Source organism: Rutilus rutilus (genome assembly GCF_951802725.1).
Source record: "Rutilus rutilus genome assembly, chromosome: 3".
In the NCBI taxonomy this organism is placed as follows: Eukaryota; Metazoa; Chordata; class Actinopteri; order Cypriniformes; family Leuciscidae; genus Rutilus; species Rutilus rutilus.
The window spans coordinates 28,439,929-28,458,130 of NC_140211.1; the positions used below are offsets into that span (position 1 = coordinate 28,439,929).

Genomic DNA, 18,202 nt, shown 5'->3' on the forward strand with positions numbered 1-18,202 from the left:
TGGCAGTTGCTTCAATGCATTTAGGGGTGTGGTCCTGGTCAAGACAATCTCCTGAACTCCAAACTGAATGTCAGAATGGAAAAGAAAGGTGATTTAAGCAATTTTGAGCGTGGCATGGTTGTTGGTGCCAGACGGGCCGGTCTGAGTATTTCACAATCTGCTCAGTTACTGGGATTTTCACGCACAACCATTTCTAGGGTTTACAAAGAATGGTGTGAAAAGGGAAAAACATCCAGTATGCGGCAGTCCTGTGGGCGAAAATGCCTTGTTGATGCTAGAGGTCAGAGGAGAATGGGCCGACTGATTCAAGCTTATAGAAGAGCAACTTTGACTGAAATAACCACTTGTTACAACCGAGGCATGCAGCAAAGCATTTGTGAAGCCACAACACGCACAACCTTGAGGCGGATGGGCTACAACAGCAGAAGACCCCACCGGGTACCACTCATCTCCACTACAAATAGGAAAAAGAGGCTACAATTTGCACAAGCTCACCAAAATTGGACAGTTGAAGACTGAAAAAATGTTGCCTGGTCTGATGAGTCTCGATTTCTGTTGAGACATTCAGATGGTAGAGTCAGAATTTGGCGTAAACAGAATGAGAACATGGATCCATCATGCCTTGTTACCACTGTGCAGGCTGGTGGTGGTGGTGTAATGGTGTGGGGGATGTTTTCTTGGCACACTTTAGGCCCCTTAGTGCCAATTGGGCATCGTTTAAATGCCACGGCCTACCTGAGCATTGTTTCTGACCATGTACCCATTCTCTGATGGCTACTTCCAGCAGGATAATGCACCATGTCACAAAGCTCGAATCATTTCAAATTGGTTTCTTGAACATGACAATGAGTTCACTGTACTAAAATGGCCCCCACAGTCACCAGATCTCAACCCAATAGAGCATCTTTGGGATGTGGTGGAACGGGAGCTTCGTGCCCTGGATGTGCATCCCACAAATCTCCATCAACTGCAAGATGCTATCCTATCAATATGGGCCAACATTTCTAAAGAATGCTTTCAGCACCTTGTTGAATCAATGCCATGTAGAATTAAGGCAGTTCTGAAGGCGAAAGGGGGTCAAACACAGTATTAGTATGGTGTTCCTAATAATCCTTTAGGTGAGTGTATATACAGTGAGGAAAATAAGTATTTGAACACCCTGCTATTTTGCAAGTTCTCCCACTTGGAAATCATGGAGGGGTCTGAAATTGTCATCGTAGGTGCATGTCCACTGTGAGAGACATAATCTAAAAAAAAAAAATCCAGAAATCACAATATATGATTTTTTAACTATTTATTTGTATGATACAGCTGCAAATAAGTATTTGAACACCTGTCTATCAGCTAGAATTCTGACCCTCAAAGACCTGTTAGTCTGCCTTTAAAATGTCCACCTCCACTCCATTTATTATCCTAAATTAGATGCACCTGTTTGAGGTCGTTAGCTGCATAAAGACACCTGTCCACTCCATACAATCAGTAAGAATCCAACTACTAACATGGCCAAGACCAAAGAGCTGTCCAAAGACACTAGAGACAAAATTGTACACCTCCACAAGGCTGGAAAGGGCTACGGGGAAATTGCCAAGCAGCTTGGTGAAAAAAGGTCCACTGTTGGAGCAATCATTAGAAAATGGAAGAAGCTAAACATGACTGTCAATCTCCCTCGGACTGGGGCTCCATGCAAGATCTCACCTCGTGGGGTCTCAATGATCCTAAGAAAGGTGAGAAATCAGCCCAGAACTACACGGGAGGAGCTGGTCAATGACCTGAAAAGAGCTGGGACCACCGTTTCCAAGGTTACTGTTGGTAATACACTAAGACGTCATGGTTTGAAATCATGCATGGCACGGAAGGTTCCCCTGCTTAAACCAGCACATGTCAAGGCCCGTCTTAAGTTTGCCAATGACCATTTGGATGATCCAGAGGAGTCATGGGAGAAAGTCATGTGGTCAGATGAGACCAAAATAGAACTTTTTGGTCATAATTCCACTAAACGTGTTTGGAGGAAGAAGAATGATGAGTACCATCCCAAGAACACCATCCCTACTGTGAAGCATGGGAGTGGTAGCATCATGCTTTGGGGGTGTTTTTATGCACATGGGACAGGGCGACTGCACTGTATTAAGGAGAGGATGACCGGGGCCATGTATTGCGAGATTTTGGGGAACAACCTCCTTCCCTCAGTTAGAGCATTGAAGATGGGTCGAGGCTGGGTCTTCCAACATGACAATGACCCGAAGCACACAGCCAGGATAACCAAGGAGTGGCTCTGTAAGAAGCATATCAAGGTTCTGGCGTGGCCTAGCCAGTCTCCAGACCTAAACCCAATAGAGAATCTTTGGAGGGAGCTCAAACTCCGTGTTTCTCATCGACAGCCCAGAAACCTGACTGATCTAGAGAAGATCTGTGTGGAGGAGTGGGCCAAAATCCCTCCTGCAGTGTGTGCAAACCTGGTGTAAAACTACAGGAAACGTTTGACCTCTGTAATATATACATACAGTGAGGAAAATAAGTATTTGAACACCCTGCTATTTTGCAATATATATAAAAAAATATATAGGTGCATGTCCACTGTGAGAGACATAATCTAAAAAAACAAATCCAGAAATCACAATGTATGATTTTTTAACTATTTATTTGTATGATACAGCTGCAAATAAGTATTTGAACACCTGAGAAAATCAATGTTAATATTTGGTACAGTAGCCTTTGTTTGCAATTACAGAGGTCAAACGTTTCCTGTAGTTTTTCACCAGGTTTGCACACACTGCAGGAGGGATTTTGGCCCACTCCTCCACACAGATCTTCTCTAGATCAGTCAGGTTTCTGGGCTGTCGCTGAGAAACACGGAGTTTGAGCTCCCTCCAAAGATTCTCTATTGGGTTTAGGTCTGGAGACTGGCTAGGCCACGCCAGAACCTTGATATGCTTCTTACAGAGCCACTCCTTGGTTATCCTGGCTGTGTGCTTCGGGTCATTGTCATGTTGGAAGACCCAGCCTCGACCCATCTTCATTGCTCTGACTGAGGGAAGGAGGTTGTTCCCCAAAATCTCGCAATACATGGCCCCGGTCATCCTCTCCTTAATACAGTGCAGTCACCCTGTCCCATGTGCAGAAAAACACCCCCAAAGCATGATGCTACCACCCCCATGCTTCACAGTAGGGATGGTGTTCTTGGGATGGTACTCATCATTCTTCTTCCTCCAAACACGTTTAGTGGAATTATGACCAAAAAGTTCTATTTTGGTCTCATCTGACCACATGACTTTCTCCCATGACTCCTCTGGATCATCCAAATGGTCATTGGCAAACTTAAGACGGGCCTTGACATGTACTGGTTTAAGCAGGGGAACCTTCCGTGCCATGCATGATTTCAAACCATGACGTCTTAGTGTATTACCAACAGTAACCTTGGAAACGGTGGTCCCAGCTCTTTTCAGGTCATTGACCAGCTCCTCCCGTGTAGTTCTGGGCTGATTTCTCACCTTTCTTAGGATCATTGAGACCCCACGAGGTGAGATCTTGCATGGAGCCTCAGTCCGAGGGAGATTGACAGTCAGGTTTAGCTTCTTCCATTTTCTAATGATTGCTCCAACAGTGGACCTTTTTTCACCAAGCTGCTTGGTAATTTCCCCGTAGCCCTTTCCAGCCTTGTGGAGGTGTACAATTTTGTCTCTAGTGTCTTTGGACAGCTCTTTGGTCTTGGCCATGTTAGTAGTTGGATTCTTACTGATTGTATGGAGTGGACAGGTGTCTTTATGCAGCTAACGACCTCAAACAGGTGCATCTAATTTAGGATAATAAATGGAGTGGAGGTGGACATTTTAAAGGCAGACTAACAGGTCTTTGAGGGTCAGAATTCTAGCTGATAGACAGGTGTTCAAATACTTATTTGCAGCTGTATCATACAAATAAATAGTTAAAAAATCATATATTGTGATTTCTGGATTTTTTTTTTTTAGATTATGTCTCTCACAGTGGACATGCACCTACGATGACAATTTCAGACCCCTCCAAGATTTCCAAGTGGGAGAACTTGCAAAATAGCAGGGTGTTCAAATACTTATTTTCCTCACTGTATATATATATATATATATATATATATATATGAATAAGGCTGTATACTTGCATATCACTTGAAATAATACAGATGCAAATTGGCTATATGGAAGTAGTCCTTAAAAGTGAACTGATTTCTAAAAGGGCTTAACTTCAGCTTAGGACTGTAAACAATTGGACATAAACTATGGATAAGTTGTTTTTTGTAGTTTATAAATGCACAATTATTTTAATGCACTTCTATGTAACAAAGTGATCTGCACTTCTTTAGACAACTGGCAGACAATCACATAGCTACTGGGGACATTTAATGTGAGGTAGAACCTGCTTGGTTCCCATACACTATACTCTACCCATACACCATCACCAAATAGTTGTTCTTGATGTTGTGTGAGTTGAAAAGTTCACTGCACTATTGAACATTAGTATCCTGCAGTGCTTTTGGAGCCAGCGTGTGTATATGGTGGTTTATTCATCGAAGCCCACCCTGCTGTTCTAAAGTCAGTTTGGCCTTCTATTCTGCAGGGGTGGGAAGAATATAATTGTTTTATATAATCTCTCAAGTAGAGCAGAACAATATGTAGAGCAAAAAGAGGGAGGCTGACACTCATGGATTGTATTTCCATTCAATTTAAACATTATTATCTTTGATAATGCTCAGCCTTTGATAATGATTTCTTTTACAACATTTCCTTAACAAATTGGTACCATATGCATATTATCATTTTGGAAAGAGGACAAAATGTTTTGTAAAATTCACAATATGATGTTTGTTTTTTTAATTAACAAGGGAAATGGACCCCATAATCATAAGGGTTTTATGCAGCTCAAAGAGAAGCCTCCTTCACCCCACATCTCCTTCCTACAAGGCCGACCTGATCTCCAGGCCATTGTGGAACAGCCTCCCCAAGGTCAATCATTCTTCACTGGGTTTGAACAGGATCGTACTGGAGTCCCTCTTGCTGAGCTTCAGCAGTATCAAGCTGGGCTCATGAGAGCACAAGATCCCGGTAAAGGTCAAACACAGGGAAAGCTGCGTTACTTCAGCCTTCAGCGCACTCCTGCTACCAAAATAGAAAAACTGCCAGGAGCTTCCAAGCAACCTCCAAAGCCCCAAATCGGAAAATTGTTTTTCAAATCCTCAGCAAGCAGCCCTGCTTACAAGGAGGCCCTTAGTTCAGTAGACGGTGAGCTTCTTCTCTCTCTCTCTCTCTCTCTCTCTCTCTCTCTCTCTCTATATATATATATATATATATATATATATTTGTAATTTTTTTAAAGAAGCCAGGAAAAAAAATGAACAAGGAATTAAATTCTCAAATTATGTTTAATTGAACTCATTTTATGTTAATATGGAGAAACAAGGTTATATTATAGTATGTTGGCTAGGATGAGTTTTTGCATTATAATTATCCATATTCAGGATCAGGTCTGAAGTGACTGAAGAAACATTTATATCATTATGATCATTTCTTTCCCGAAACTTAAAAAAGCACAATTATTTAATTATACATTTACCTTAATCTTAAAGAGACTCTGATAGTGTCACGGATTGCTCTGAGGCTTAAGTAAGATCCAAGCGCAGCTTTATTGGAAAATCCAGAATCGTAGTCATGCCAGGCAAAGGGTCAAGACACTTGCAAACAATCCACAAAAAAATACAAGAGACAAGGGAGAGTGCTCAGACATGCAGTGTAACAATTACAAATTCTCAATAAGAAATGACAGAGAGAACATGGTATAAATAGGGTGAGACAAACAATATAATGACAAACAGGTGAATGCATTAATTCATGAGTCCGGGCAAAGGATGATGGGGACTGAAGTTCATGGCTGAGTGGCAAAGGTCAGAGAAGGAGTGCCCTCTAGTGGTCAACCTGGGCACACCAGCTGGTGACTGTGACAGAAAGAAGTAGAGATGAGAAGAGAGAGACTCCAAATATGTTTTATGTCAGATGCTATATAAGTTAGAGCAGGATGATTTTTGTACACGTGCAAAAAACTTTATTAGATAGTTTTTCTATCTTTACTTTTATTTTCTATTAGAGAAGTTCATTGACGGAGTGGTTAACCAGCTCGGCCATCAGAGCGTCAATGTGAATACTTTAACCCCAAAAGACCTGGACCAGCTCTCCAAGGCCATTACCCAGGCCCTGCAGGTGGTTGATGGTGTGGAAGGAGTCAAAGGTAGAGAAGCCACACAGGATGAAGTGGAGGTGAAGAGGGAACCCAGTCAAGAGTCACATCAGGTGGAGAAACTAGAAGACGGCACCACACATAAAGGTAGTAATCCCTTAACAAAGATAAATATTTGATTAGGTCCTCGTTACACATGCTTTAAAACCCCAGCTACAGCCCTTAAGTTTTGACAATTTTGATCAATCAAGAGCCATGATCTTTACCATAATTTAAAATTCTGTTCACAGAAATTCAAACGGAAGAAACTGGCCTTAAATCTGATGACAAGGTAATGTGTTTATGCATAGATCCATTTGACTATGATACATCTCAATGATGAAGTCAGTAGAATTTCCTGAGTAATTTTCTGTTTGCAGGACAAAGGTTTTATCAGCCAGCTGCTTGAGTTTCTGGATCATAACTCTGGCCATGGATCTGCTCGTCCTCCCCAAGCAGAAGAGCCTTTTCTGGGGTACATCAACCAGCCAAACGCTGGAAGCCCGTTGAGAGCTAGTTTGGAGAACGTCAAGAGCCGGACAACGCAAACAGACCTGGACCTGATGAGAAAGAAAATGGAACCTGACACTTTGGATATAGAGCCAATGGTGGACGCTGAGGTAGAACAGTGGATGCACGATTCTCCAGAAGTAAAAGCTGAGGTTCAACCAGGAAAAGTCCCACAAAAAAATTCTGTGGAGAAAGAGGAGGTGGAAAAGAAAGGTGTGAGAGTGGAGGTGGATATTACAGCATATTCAAGTCCACATGACGGAGACTTTGGCTACATTATTACTGAAGAGTAAGTAAGAATAGAAACACTTTCATAGACTTTCTTGAGTAACAAGATGTTTGCACTCATGTAGGACACATGGATCTACAGTATGCTTTTGAAAGAAGTCTCTTCTGCTCACCAAGCAGATCATTTATTTGATCAAAAATACAGTAAAAACATTAATATTGTGAAATATAATTACAGTTTAATATAACGGTTTTCTGTTTCAATATATTTTTCAAATGTAATTTATCCCTGTGATGCAAAGCTGAATTTTCAGCAGCCATTACTCCAGTCATGAGTTTCTCATGATTTGATGCTCCAAAAACATTTCAAATTATCAATGTTGAAAATAGTTGTGCTGCATGATACTTTTTTTTTTTCACGATTCTTTGATGAATAGAAAGCATTTAATTGAAATTAGGGCTGGGTAAAAAATATTGATTTCTCGATTTTATTTTATTTTTATTTTTATGAACCGATATAGATTCTTAAACCCCAAGAATCGATCTTTTAGTCTATGCTGTTTTCAGTTGATGAATGAACAGAACTTTGTATCACCCTCCCATCCAATTAATTGGAATAAGCTTTGTCCTTTGTTACTTCTGATATGAAACAAAGTCTCTCCAAATTCTGTCCATTTTATTGCGTAATTCAAACAATTATATCTTTGGCGCTCTTTAATGTGGCGTGACAGATTTCTGTAGCACCTCAGTTCAAGTGGCACGTGAACTAATCATCTCTTCTGCTTTTCTACTAGTTGTAGCATGAAATAAACACAAATGAACCTCAGAAAGTATGTTGAAAGTAACTTACTGAAATCCGTATCATGTCTCATGTAATCGCTCAATCAGTGTTTCAACCATAAACTCATTAGTCAGCTGGAAAAATTAACTCTAGCGAGAAGGATTATGCTAAATTATCATTATATAGTTTATTGTTCATGAATATTTAATGTATGTTTGAATAAATCTGTCCAATTTTTATGAGAGCCCCCATTTAAATGTTTATATCTTCAAAAAATGAAGTGTACAATGATAATTATGTAATAATAAAGTTAGTATTACAATCCCCGTTCACACGAATTCGCGAAAAACGACTAAAAACGCTGTATCATGCATGCCAGGCCAGTAGTTGGTGATGTCACTTTTTAAAGAAACGCTCCTATAGGCTGAACACGTAACACGCATGTGCATGACGTGACCATTTTCACAAATTCACATTTTTGTAGTTTAGACAGAGACCATAATGGTATCGGTTTAAAAAACGTGCACTTTGAAACCCGTTTTCAAAAGTTTGTGTTTTCTGGCCCCCAAAACGTGATTGTCATGTAACCGGATGGCCAGATGAACGCATAAAAAGATTTTTCGTTTTTAGTTAAAAACAGTGTTGTGTAAACGGCCCCTAAGTGATCATATGCAAATCAGTTCATTTTAACCTTTAATATTATAGTAATGTGGTAACATTCACAGTTTTGGTCACATACTAAATGAAGGGGATCCATTCATTCAAGAGCAGAGTTAAGAGTATTTAAGTTTTTGTGAGATAACCCAAATATCATATATATACACAAAACAGCAATATTGTCAGCAAATCGTTACATCCAAAGAAAAGGAAAATCATAACTTCATTATGTTAGAACATTTCAGTTCAACACATGTTTAAGTCCAGGCAGAAATAAAGTCAATTTCTCACCACACCACAAGTAGTTCAGGTAAGAGGCGAGTGTTTCCAATATCCCAAAAGTTTAATAGAAATCCAGAAGTAGAAGTCCAACATAAAGCGTTTCAAAACATAACCAAGCACCAGTCCAGGTAATCAACAAAGGTGTAGAATAAGAGCACAACATAGTCCAGATGAAGAGTCCATATTGAATGAAGCCAAAAGAGAACCCTCTGAACAAATAGGCAAACACTAATCAAAATATGCAATTGACACATAATAAACATAGAATTACAACTTACATTGAGCTGTAGAACCAATAAGGTTCCTCATAATATGGTTTCTTGCATCCGGCTCAATTGAGCAAACACTCAAAGCCATGACAGTACGGCCCTGTCCCAAATGGCACACTCCGGACTTGTGGACTTCCTCAGAGTCCACACTTTGGTGACGTCATGTAGTGCAGGCCTATAGGGCCCTTGGCGCGAGTCCACGAGGGTGCATTGAGAGGTATTTTTGGGACAGACTCGATCGTCACGCCGGAAATAACGGTCTGGTCGTTGTTGGACAGGAGAAATCACATTTTTGCGCTCCGACGTCTTATCTCCATGTCAACTACACAGCCTGCTTTTACAGTTCTATATTTGTATATTCTGTATGCCACCTGGGCATTAGACAAGATACATCATGCTTATTTAAATGATGTATACAGTTGTACATAATAATACATAATGTTGCATTTGAACTAAGACTACAATTTTAACACATAATGAAAATGTGCTTGAGTTTCAGATGAATTGTTAGGTTTTAATATTCATACTTACATATGACTCAGTAAAGCCCTGACATTCGGTTCTATTTATTTAATGGATAATAATGCGATCGTATTATTCAACGCGCTATTATTATGTTTGAGACATCAACCACTGGTCGATGACCATAATGTTTGTATAAACTGTAGGTAACAACTGGTAAAATGTAGCTACACCTAGGTAATAAAAACCGTAATCATTTCTTTAACAATTGTCGTGAGCGAAATCTCCTCCCATCCGTTGTCTGATTGGCCTTTCGCAAGGATTCCTGGGTAGTTAAAGTGTGTGGAGCCTGCGTCTATGCGGGCTTCGCTGAAGACCACTTCAAGGGTACAAAGGGCACACTTCAGAGCGTTAAAATGCTGAATGGGACGGCCTACGGACTCGTAGACTCAGCGAGCACGCGCAATTTAAGTCCACGAGATCGAAAGTCCACATGAAGTGCTCCATTTGGGATAGGGCCTACCAGTCTAAACACTCTTACTTGTCTCTCTTAAAAGGATAGCCCTTCCCGTAGAAACCTCCCTAGATCCCCCTTGAGGTGGGGAGTACCATTACAGCACAAGAAATGGAACAGCCTTTTAGAACTGTTACAATGTGGTACCAAGTGACTCAGTGTATAATTTAAAGCATTAGTTTGCCATGCACTGAACCTGAGATATATCCAAATTAATCGATATTCAATCGTTTTGAATCAAAATCGAAATCAAATTGAATCACAAGCTTGGGAATCGGAATCGTTTGAAATCGTGAAATTTGTGTCAATAACCAGCCATAATAGAAACCTTTTTCTAACAGTTGCTGCGTTTACATGGACCCTAATAATCCAGTTGTAATCAGACTAGTAGCACAGTCGGGATAAAAAAGTCATATGTAACCATGTCAATTGGAATGAATTGGCCAAATCCAATTCAAATTTCATTTGGATTGTAAGGGGTGGTTTAAACCTTTTCTAATCCGCTTGAGAGGATATGGAAACACTTGATCGGATTGAAAACCGAAACTGGAAAGGACTGCGCATGTGCAATGAAGTAGAGATGGTGTAATGATGTATGATGCTTGGAACGAGCTGTTGTTGTTGTTGAATGAAGTGTCATGACTGTTGTGTCATTCTAAAATCCTTCCACTCCTTCCACTAGTTGTCTGTGAAGTGGAGCAGGACAACATCCCACTAGTCCTTGCTTTCGATTCTCCTCCACAGACACCTGTTTTGGGTGCGGGAATGGGCGTTTTTACTGCTTGATAAATATAAGCAGCACGGCACAACGGTTCATATGCTTGTCGTCTCCTAATCAGGACCAGAAATAGATAAATATTAAAGGTCCCATATTGTCAAAAATGAAATTTCCTGGATTTTTTCATGATAACAGAGGTCTAGGGGCTATGTAACTACCATATAAGTTTCAAAACAGTCAATCCACAGACAAATGCACACGGCCTGCATAAAGTAGCTGTGCCTTTTCACGAGCCGTTGTGACTTCCGTAAAAATGTGATGTCAGAACTACTCAGTCACCGCCTTCAGTCTCCACCCCGAGCACTGCCCACCGTCCCTCCATCCTTTTGCCCAACCCCCAGACAACATCGTTGCTGATCGAGCAACAACAACACGGAAACATGTCGAGAAAATGCTGTTCAGGTCGATGGATGTAGAGATCTGCACTCTCGCGGGGCCCAACGCAACAGAGGGCGTAAGGTACTCCTGTGTGTGCGGGTTGTGGGAGAATAAAACGATTTGCGGGACTCCCGCAAAATAGAAATATCTAAAAATAAAACATCTAAGAACAAATAAATTGTTATTCGTATGTTGCACAAAAGCAACAAGAATAACTAAAACTAAATACAAACGATTTACAGGCCAGAACGAGTTTCTATTCATAACATGTTTGCAGCGTTGAGCAATGTAGCCAATCACAGACATATGTGTTGATTTCTTGAACACAATGGCCAATGAGATGCATTTAAGTGAATCCACTCACCGCTCAAAACTGAGTTTTTGTTCAGTGCTGAATTCTGCATGCTGGCAAATCCTCTGATTATAACATACGAAGTGTTGACATTATGAAAGATTTATTGTGCAGTCAGCTTCACTGATTATAACGGAGCTTTGTGAGATCGCGATGAACTGAGATGTAAGCTTTTTAGGAATTATTAAGGGAGCGCACTTTGCGCTATTTCTGTCATGCCAAACCATGCACGTAGTAGCTGTGGTTGGCCTGGCCATGCGTCACTCAGAAAACAATAGGCCATTCAGAAGAGAGGCTCATGAATATTAAGTAGACAGGCCAAAATCGACCTGTTCTTGGCAGAGCTCCTGAGAAAGGAGCTGTAAAAATATATTGAGATGGTTTTTGGTACTTGTACCGCAAATATGTATTCTTAAGGACATCAAAACCTAAAATAAAACTTCATAAAGGTGTACAATATGGGACCTTTAAGTCTGCTCTTTAAAACAAAGAAAAGAAGCAGTGTTGGAGTGAATGGTTAGTATGAGCAAACAGCGGGAAACTCTGTATATTTGTGCAGTGTGTGCATGTCAAAAAACCTTTTTGAAGATTGTGATGCATAAACACACTCATCAACCCAATCACTTTATGAAGTGTCCATGTAAACTCTAAGGGCCCTATCTTGCACCCAGCGCAATTGACTTTGTACACGGACGCATGTATCATTCCTATTTTGCACCCGCGCAAAGCGGACTTTTCCCTCCACAGAAGCACGTCGGTTAACTAAGAAATACACTTGCGCTCCCCGGGGCGGTTCAGCGCAAAGAGGAGGCGTGTTCCGGCGCAAACGTTCCCTCATGCTATTTTGCAGGTTTAGAAAACAATTGCGCCACTAACCGAAAAAAAACAGTTTAAAGTCAGTGGCGCGTTGTGCATGTTATTCATATGCTATTTTAAGGGCGCATGCTTGGCCTTAATCAATGTAACGTGTGCACAACGCCCATACACTTTGATTCTCTCATCTACACACAGACGCAGCAGTTATCATTTTTGCAAATCATACATTATTACGAAAGATAGATAGATAGATAGATAGATAGATAGATAGATAGATAGATAGATAGACAGTTTATTATAAAAGCATACATCTAGCTTACACATTTACCCAAATTATCATACGCCTGTTTAACCGAAGTTAATTTGGGTGTGTTTCTCCATCCCCAACGTCCCTGACGGGAACGTCGGTCTCCTCGGCTGTGAAGTGCTCCTCGCGTGCGCCTGGCAAATCCGCCGTTATAATAGGAATCCGCTTTAGAACAAGCGCGCCTGCTCTTAAAGGGAATGTGAGATGTCGCTCTGATTGGTTTATTTCACGTTACGCCCAAACCACACCTATGAATAATGAAGCTACTTCAGACCAACCCCTTTTAGATTTGTGCCAGGCACAAGAGTCATTTATCCCGCCGGGAAAATAGCAACAGCGCCAAGACCCGCCCACAAAGTTACTTGCGCTTTGCGCTTTGACACTTGCGTTTCAGATCGTTAAAATAGGGCCCTAAGTTCGGATTCATCAATCGGAATGAATTCATTCTGATGAAAACAAAACATGTCAATATAAATGTAGCTATAATTGTCAATGTCTTTAATGTCACTTTTCGTCAATTTAATGCAGTCTTGTTGAAGAAAAGTTTCAATTTCTTAAACTCTTACTGGCCAAAAACTTCTGAATGGTAGTGTAAATGAACTGAATATTTTTATATAATCATTCAAACATGTAATGGACTATACTGCAGGTCTACAGTTTAGTGGGACATTTTTAGTTTTTTGCCTTAGTCATATTTAAAGTTTTACTTCACAAAATCAATCCTCACTGATGTAGCATTTAATTTTGTAATGATTTTGCAGTGTATCATATTCCGGTATTTCATCAGAGCCTATGTATTCACAAATGTCTGTGCTAAGCCTAAAACGTCCCACCCCTGAAACACCCTAAAACAACTTCTTTGTCACATTTATTCCTTCTGTATGCTTAAATATTTTACATTTGTTATATAAAATAATTTAAATTGCGACCTGTGGCAGTTGTAACTAGAGTTTATACATGTGTTTAGGCTGCATTTTCATAACAGATACTATTATTGTATGTTTTATAGAAACTTTAAGTACATTGATTAAACCATGTTAATTAGGAGTCATCTGTGGTACATGGTTATGGTGTTGCTTAAAGGGATACTCCACTTTAAAATGAAAATTCTGTCATCATATACTCACCCCCATGTTGTTTCAATCCTTTATGAATTTCTTTCTTCTGCTGAACAGAAAGGAAGATATTTAGAAGAATATCAGTAACCAGACAGTTTCTGGTCTCATTGACTTCCATAGTATATCTTTTTTCCTACTATGGAAGTCAATGAGACCAGAAACTGTCTGGTTACTGACATTCTTCTAAATATCTTCCTTTCTGTTCAGCAGAAGAAAGAAATTCATAAAGGATTGAAACAACATGAGGGTGAGTATATGATGACAGAATTTTCATTTTAAAGTGGAGTATCCCTTTAAAATCAGTTACAGGTAAACTGCAATTTCTATGCAGAATGGAGCCTTTCACTCATTGTCACATTTCACTCCTATGTTTCCATGCTCAGTTTCTGTTACTGCATTCCATACTGCAATTTGTTTGGTTTCCCTCAGCCGTCCTCTTCATGTATATTGGTGTCAGTGTGTAAATTGTTGTGTGTGTGTTGTGCTATAGTACATCCCTCAAAGCGAAAGATGATGGTATCCACAGCCACTGCATCTCCAATAACTTGATTTATCTCACAGACACTCCAGGTTTTTGGCTCAATTACTACAGTCCCATTTAACTTGGAGTACCTGAAATGTATAATCTCAAGAAGTAGATTTATAAGTGTGTAAGTGTGTATTAGAAGGGAGTTGTAGGTGTAAAAAGGCATTAGGAATACAGCTGAACTCTAGCATGTTCTAATTCTCACTTTTTTTTCCATTTGGATGCTTATCATTCTTCAGGCTTGTGTGCAAGTGTGTGTTTGCACGTTTTCTGATGTGTGAGCGAGTGTGTGTTTTTAACTCGGGCTGGCATGGCCATATCATAAAGACATCACACTTCACAGGGATTCCATTTACACCTTATTGTTTGCCTTATTGCTGGAAAATACAGGTGATTTATCAAAGCATGCAAGCCACCTGTGTCCTATTCCCTATGTGTTTTATGCACTCTCTGCTCTCTGTATTCCTCCTATGTGCTGTGTTCGATATTTCAATATTGAATTGTATACTGCATCCATCCATCCAGCAGCACCCATATCTGTATAGTTAATGTTTAAATGATCTCATGTATTGCCTGAAAACCACACATTTCAATATAACTATTTTATATTAAACTGGTGCAGGGTGAGGTTATGAATTGCAACCATCAAAAGTTACGGTGGCTGACAGGAGAAGATGTCATTGTCTGAGACAGCAGAGAGTAGCCAGTTAAGCAATGAGGTTTCTTTACAAAGATAAATTAAGAAATAATGTTTACTTTATTGTTCAGTAAAACAATATGTTATTGCGAATGTTATTGTTACTTGTTCATCATTGTGTCAGTGTTTCATTCGTTGACTTTAGCTAGCTTCTTTGCATGAAGAAAAACACAGTGACGAAATGCGTTTGTCCATTTAGTGCCACTGTAGAAACATGATGGCGTAAAATGGCGCATTTCAATGTAAGGGGACCCGTGGTGTATGTAGATAGAAATGGCTCATTCTAAGGTAATAAAAAACATTATTAAGTAATAACTTAACATTATTAAGTTCATTAAGTAAGGTCTTTGTACACCACTGAAAACATAGTTATGTATATTATATTGCATTTATTTCTACAGATCCTCCTACATATTACACAATGCACCTTTAAGTGCTTTTTGTTTTAAATGTAAATTGTTCGACTTTGCTGATTTTGTCATGTTATTCCTAGAAAAATTTGATTAATTTCTGCAATCCCAAGGTTGAGAACCTATGTTGTAGCCCTTAATATTAGTGTAACTATGCTATGGGCATGAATCATAAATCAAATGAAACGGCTTGTTTAAGTAGAAATCTCATATTACTGTTTTAAAAGATTGGACTTTTGATTTCACCTGACCAACAGTAAAACAGGTTAAAAACATCTTATAGACTTACAGTAAAGGAGAGACCTGAGTCAGTCTAGAATAACAGAGACTTAAAGCGTAACTCTCACCAAAATGCAACCTAGGGTCTTTTTGTGAATCTACCTGAGGCGAACTTTCGTTTAAAAGCAAAATTAGAATGGAAACGCCACTTTTAAGATTGACCGTATTTTCGTTTTGGATCAAATTGCCTTTTGAATGGGAGAGCTAGGGGCACGACTATGATAGCATCAAAATCGCTATTTTTAAAACACTAAGAAGGCTCGACACAACATGAAACTTTGCTCTAAGTATCACCTGGGGCTCTACACATGAGCTCGAGCATTGAGAACATTGTTTGTGTACACAGAGTTTACTAAAAAGAAAGGTTTTGAACAACTCACTGTAGCTGTTGTTGTGTCCGTCCGCCGGTATTTTGACTGTCAAAAATAGTCGATCTCCGAATGCAACGTAACGGGTAGGAGAGTAAAGATGGAAAGCTCCTAAAGCTTAGTTCCATATAAATTCACGGATAATTTGTTGTTTTGTCGTTAGTGAAAATCAATATTGACCTTGTATTTGAAAAAGAATCCTCATATAAGAAACAATACTAAAATTCAGAGTCAGTTCATTCGCATTCGGAGATTGTTTGTTTACACAGAGTTTACTAAAAAGAAAAAATTTGAACAACTCACTGTAGCTGTGTCCGCCGGCATTTTGACAGTCAAAAATAGTCAATGTTCTCAATGCTCGAGCTCATGTGTAGAGCCCCTGGTGATACTTTGAGCAAAGTTTCATGTTGTGTCGAGCCTTCTTAGTGTTTTAAAAATAGCGATTTTGATGCTATCATAGTAGTGCCCCTAGCTCTCCCATTCAAAAGGCAATTTGACCGAAAACGAAAATACGGTCAATCTTAAAAGTGGCGTTTCCATTCTAATTATGCTTTTAAATGAAAGTTTGCCTCGGGTAGATTCACAAAAAGACCCTAGGTTGCATTTTGGCAAGAGTTACACTTTAAGAAAGGGCTTTTTTGAGTTTCTTCCAGTAAGCAACCACCTAGCTACTGCATGGCGGCATTGTAAAAACTACTCCGAACATTTTTGTAAATGTCCTGGCAACCACCCACAAAACCATATCACCACATTTTCTTGTGAGAATGTACAAATCTAGATAATTATTCTTTCTCTATTTCTCTTCTCCTTTTTGTCTTTTTTGTCATAGTTCCCTGTCCACTGATCAGGGGCTGAACCTCATGGAGCTCTTAGCTGAAAGAGTCAGCCTTCATGTAACAGATTTTCTACAACTCTCGTAAGTACACACACACAAACATATTTGTTGAAGACAGTCTCATGCTGGTCGTCACACTAATGGCACTAATGGAACACTCAACCTGTGGTTTTGTTTTGTTTTTCCATTTCACAGTATAGTTTGGGCTAAGTACTTATTTTCAAGTGACAGCTCAATGATTATGAGTGTGTTCTGAATTCTGTGCATATAAGTTCAAGCTTTAAATAAATGGTTCAGAGAGAGAATAAGAGAGAATGCATCTCTGTATGTGTAGGTGTGTGTTATTCTGACCTGCCTGCAGTGATAAACTTCAGTTCAATTACAGCACATTTCTGATGATAGCCAATATTCTCCGAATGCACAGATTAAAGACAGCTTTCTGCTTAATTGTTTGGAATGCAACAAATGCTTTCTGCCACATCTGTATTTTAGTGAGGAACTTATTGTGGTTACATTTCACTCACACACTTAATAAATTGGAGCTTTATATACGAGGATAAAGGAAATACAAATATTAATGCAATTACTAATTTCTTGCACTCTTACTTTCTCTCTCTCTTTCTCTCTCTCTCTCTCTCTCTCTCTCTCTCTCTCTCTCTCTCTCTCTCTCTCTCACTCACTCACTCACTCACTCACACACACACACACACACACACACACACACACACACACACACACACACACACACACACACACACAAACACACACACACAAACAAACACACACACACACACACACACACACACACACACACACACACACACACACACACACACACACACACACACACACACACACACACACACACACACACACACACACACACACACACACAGAGATTGTAAAATATTTGTGTGTGGTTGACCACTGTCCAGGTGAGCTGTGTCTTTGTGTTTGAGTAATGTTCTCTCTTGAATAGTGGCTCATATCTATGTACACAGGTACCTGCTAATGTATCTATTGTCAGCTCATGCTTTTCATCTTTTCTCAGAAATAATGGAAAGGTGTTCTGGATGATGCGCACTTTTATATAAAACATTATGCCGTAATGTCTGTATTATTTTGGACTAAAGAAATGACAGGCAGAAAACCGCAGTGCACAAGCAGACTACATGGTGGAGAAGCAAGATGCTGCTTGTATGATCAAAAGCAGTTAAAGATCACGAAAATTCAGCACACACTCGCTCGAATATTCGTTCACCCAAAGGCGGTGCTGCCATATTTGGGCTTTGCGCTGTGTTGCAGTTACATAAAGAGTCAGTGTAGCTCCTCTCTTAACTCCAGACATGACGTAAGGGCTGTACTGTGTGCAGACAGTAGGGGGCACAGAAAAACACA

At 39.8% G+C, this 18,202-nt stretch overlaps 1 protein-coding gene across 1 annotated transcript in view; it reads left to right on the plus strand.

Moving 5' to 3' along the window:
- The window catches only part of ptprn2 (protein tyrosine phosphatase receptor type N2), a 260,783-nt gene that overhangs the window by 79,455 nt on the left and 163,126 nt on the right, over positions 1-18,202 (plus strand). The window contains exons 6-10 of the mRNA XM_084404889.1: positions 4,853-5,249; positions 6,109-6,345; positions 6,489-6,529; positions 6,618-7,036; positions 16,799-16,885. Coding sequence (XP_084261015.1) covers positions 4,853-5,249; positions 6,109-6,345; positions 6,489-6,529; positions 6,618-7,036; positions 16,799-16,885 — 1,181 coding nt within the window. The remainder of the gene's footprint in view (positions 1-4,852; positions 5,250-6,108; positions 6,346-6,488; positions 6,530-6,617; positions 7,037-16,798; positions 16,886-18,202) is intronic.